General features: G+C 57.1%; 1 protein-coding gene across 1 annotated transcript; it reads right to left on the minus strand.

Moving 5' to 3' along the window:
• Nucleotides 1-45: 45 nt before the first annotated feature.
• On the minus strand, nt 46-1364 carry SDRG_17370 (hypothetical protein). Its single transcript, XM_008623612.1, has 6 exons — nt 1290-1364; nt 1114-1245; nt 943-1071; nt 724-897; nt 593-680; nt 46-551 (listed from the first exon to the last, which is right to left on the minus strand). Exons 1-6 carry the CDS (start codon nt 1341-1343, stop codon nt 82-84), a joined length of 1047 nt encoding a protein of 348 aa, XP_008621834.1. The 5' UTR covers nt 1344-1364; the 3' UTR covers nt 46-81.

Here is a 1364-nt window from a genome sequence, read left to right on the forward strand (position 1 = left end):
TGGACAAGCAATGGATGAGCGGGGTGCGTGTTGTGCTTGTGCTTCGGCGATAAGAAACCTCAAATAGCTATTATTCAGGGATTAGAGTCGCACTGTAGTCATGGTAGCCTCCTTGGCCAAAGCGTCCTTGGTCACTGTGAGCGCTTTCTGGTCCTGGGCGATCGCGGCGGCCACCTGTTCGTACTTGGTGACTTGGGTGTACAGGTACGAGCAAAACGACGACGTCAGATCCAGGTTGGAGTTGGTGACGGAGAAAAGCGAGACGCGTGTGTGGGTGGGTGCGGCCTCGTTGGAGGCCTGCGAAGCGCTGAGAACCGAATCAAACGACGAAGACCGGCTGTCGTGGTTGAGCTTGCTCAGCTCCATGTGCTGGTCAAATGCCTCGAGGTGGTCCAGCATGCCGTCAGTCGTGCGATCGAGCATTGGCAGATCGTCGAGCTCCGAGGCCGAGTCCGACTCGGCGGTTGGCTGCTTGCGCTCCATCGAGTCGAGTGTCAGCGTCGACTGCGACGTCTGCCGCGCGTTGTCTTCGAGCGCTTCGACCGACGCACCTACTCGAGGTTCATTCCATCTCTTTTGGTGAGCCTCGTACCAGTAAAGCATGTTCGGCAAATCCGAAGCTTGACGACGTGCTGTTTGATGGAAAAGTGCCAGTCGCTAAGGCAGTGCGAACAGATGACCTACGCCGCATGAGACGCCGAAGGACAACACAAGGCGACGTACGTGGCCACACTTGCGGCAGTGTTTCTTGTGAACAAACCAACCAAACTTGCGGGCGCAGACCGCGCACCACCCAACAAGGTCCTTTTGCGTGAACGAAGTGACGGGCATGAGGAGACTCGTGTCGAGCGTCTTGAGGAACCGCTGCGTGGCAAAGTACTCTTCGAGATTGAGGACCTGCGCAAGTCGGCTTGTTCATTAAATTGCACCGAGTAGACGTACCCGAGACACTTGGCGCTGGGCGACGTCGCGCAGTATGTGGCTCTTGAGCATGCCATGCACCTGCGGCACGATAATGTGAAAGTGCTCGAGGATGCCGGGCGTCTTGGTCTCCAAGAAGACGTGCCCCGACTAAGTAATGCCGTAAGTTTGAGAATCGAGTAGTGGTCGCACCCGAACGAGTTGACTGCGCACGAGGCCCTTGAGCGGCGGACAACACGGCAGTTCGATCGAGTGGATGGTGCGGACCCAGCCCCGACGCAGCTCCATGGTCGACGAGTCCATGACTTCAATCAAGTCGTGAAACTAGTCGCAACGTTATCGTCGACCAAGTCGATACGAAAGAGTACCTCGACAAAACACGTGTCGCGGTTGGACATGAGCGCGGGAAACTCGGTCGCCATCCACGCGATGCCGCAGTAGTG

This window comes from Saprolegnia diclina (assembly GCF_000281045.1).
Source record: "Saprolegnia diclina VS20 unplaced genomic scaffold supercont1.302, whole genome shotgun sequence".
Lineage (NCBI taxonomy): Eukaryota > Oomycota > Saprolegniomycetes > Saprolegniales > Saprolegniaceae > Saprolegnia > Saprolegnia diclina.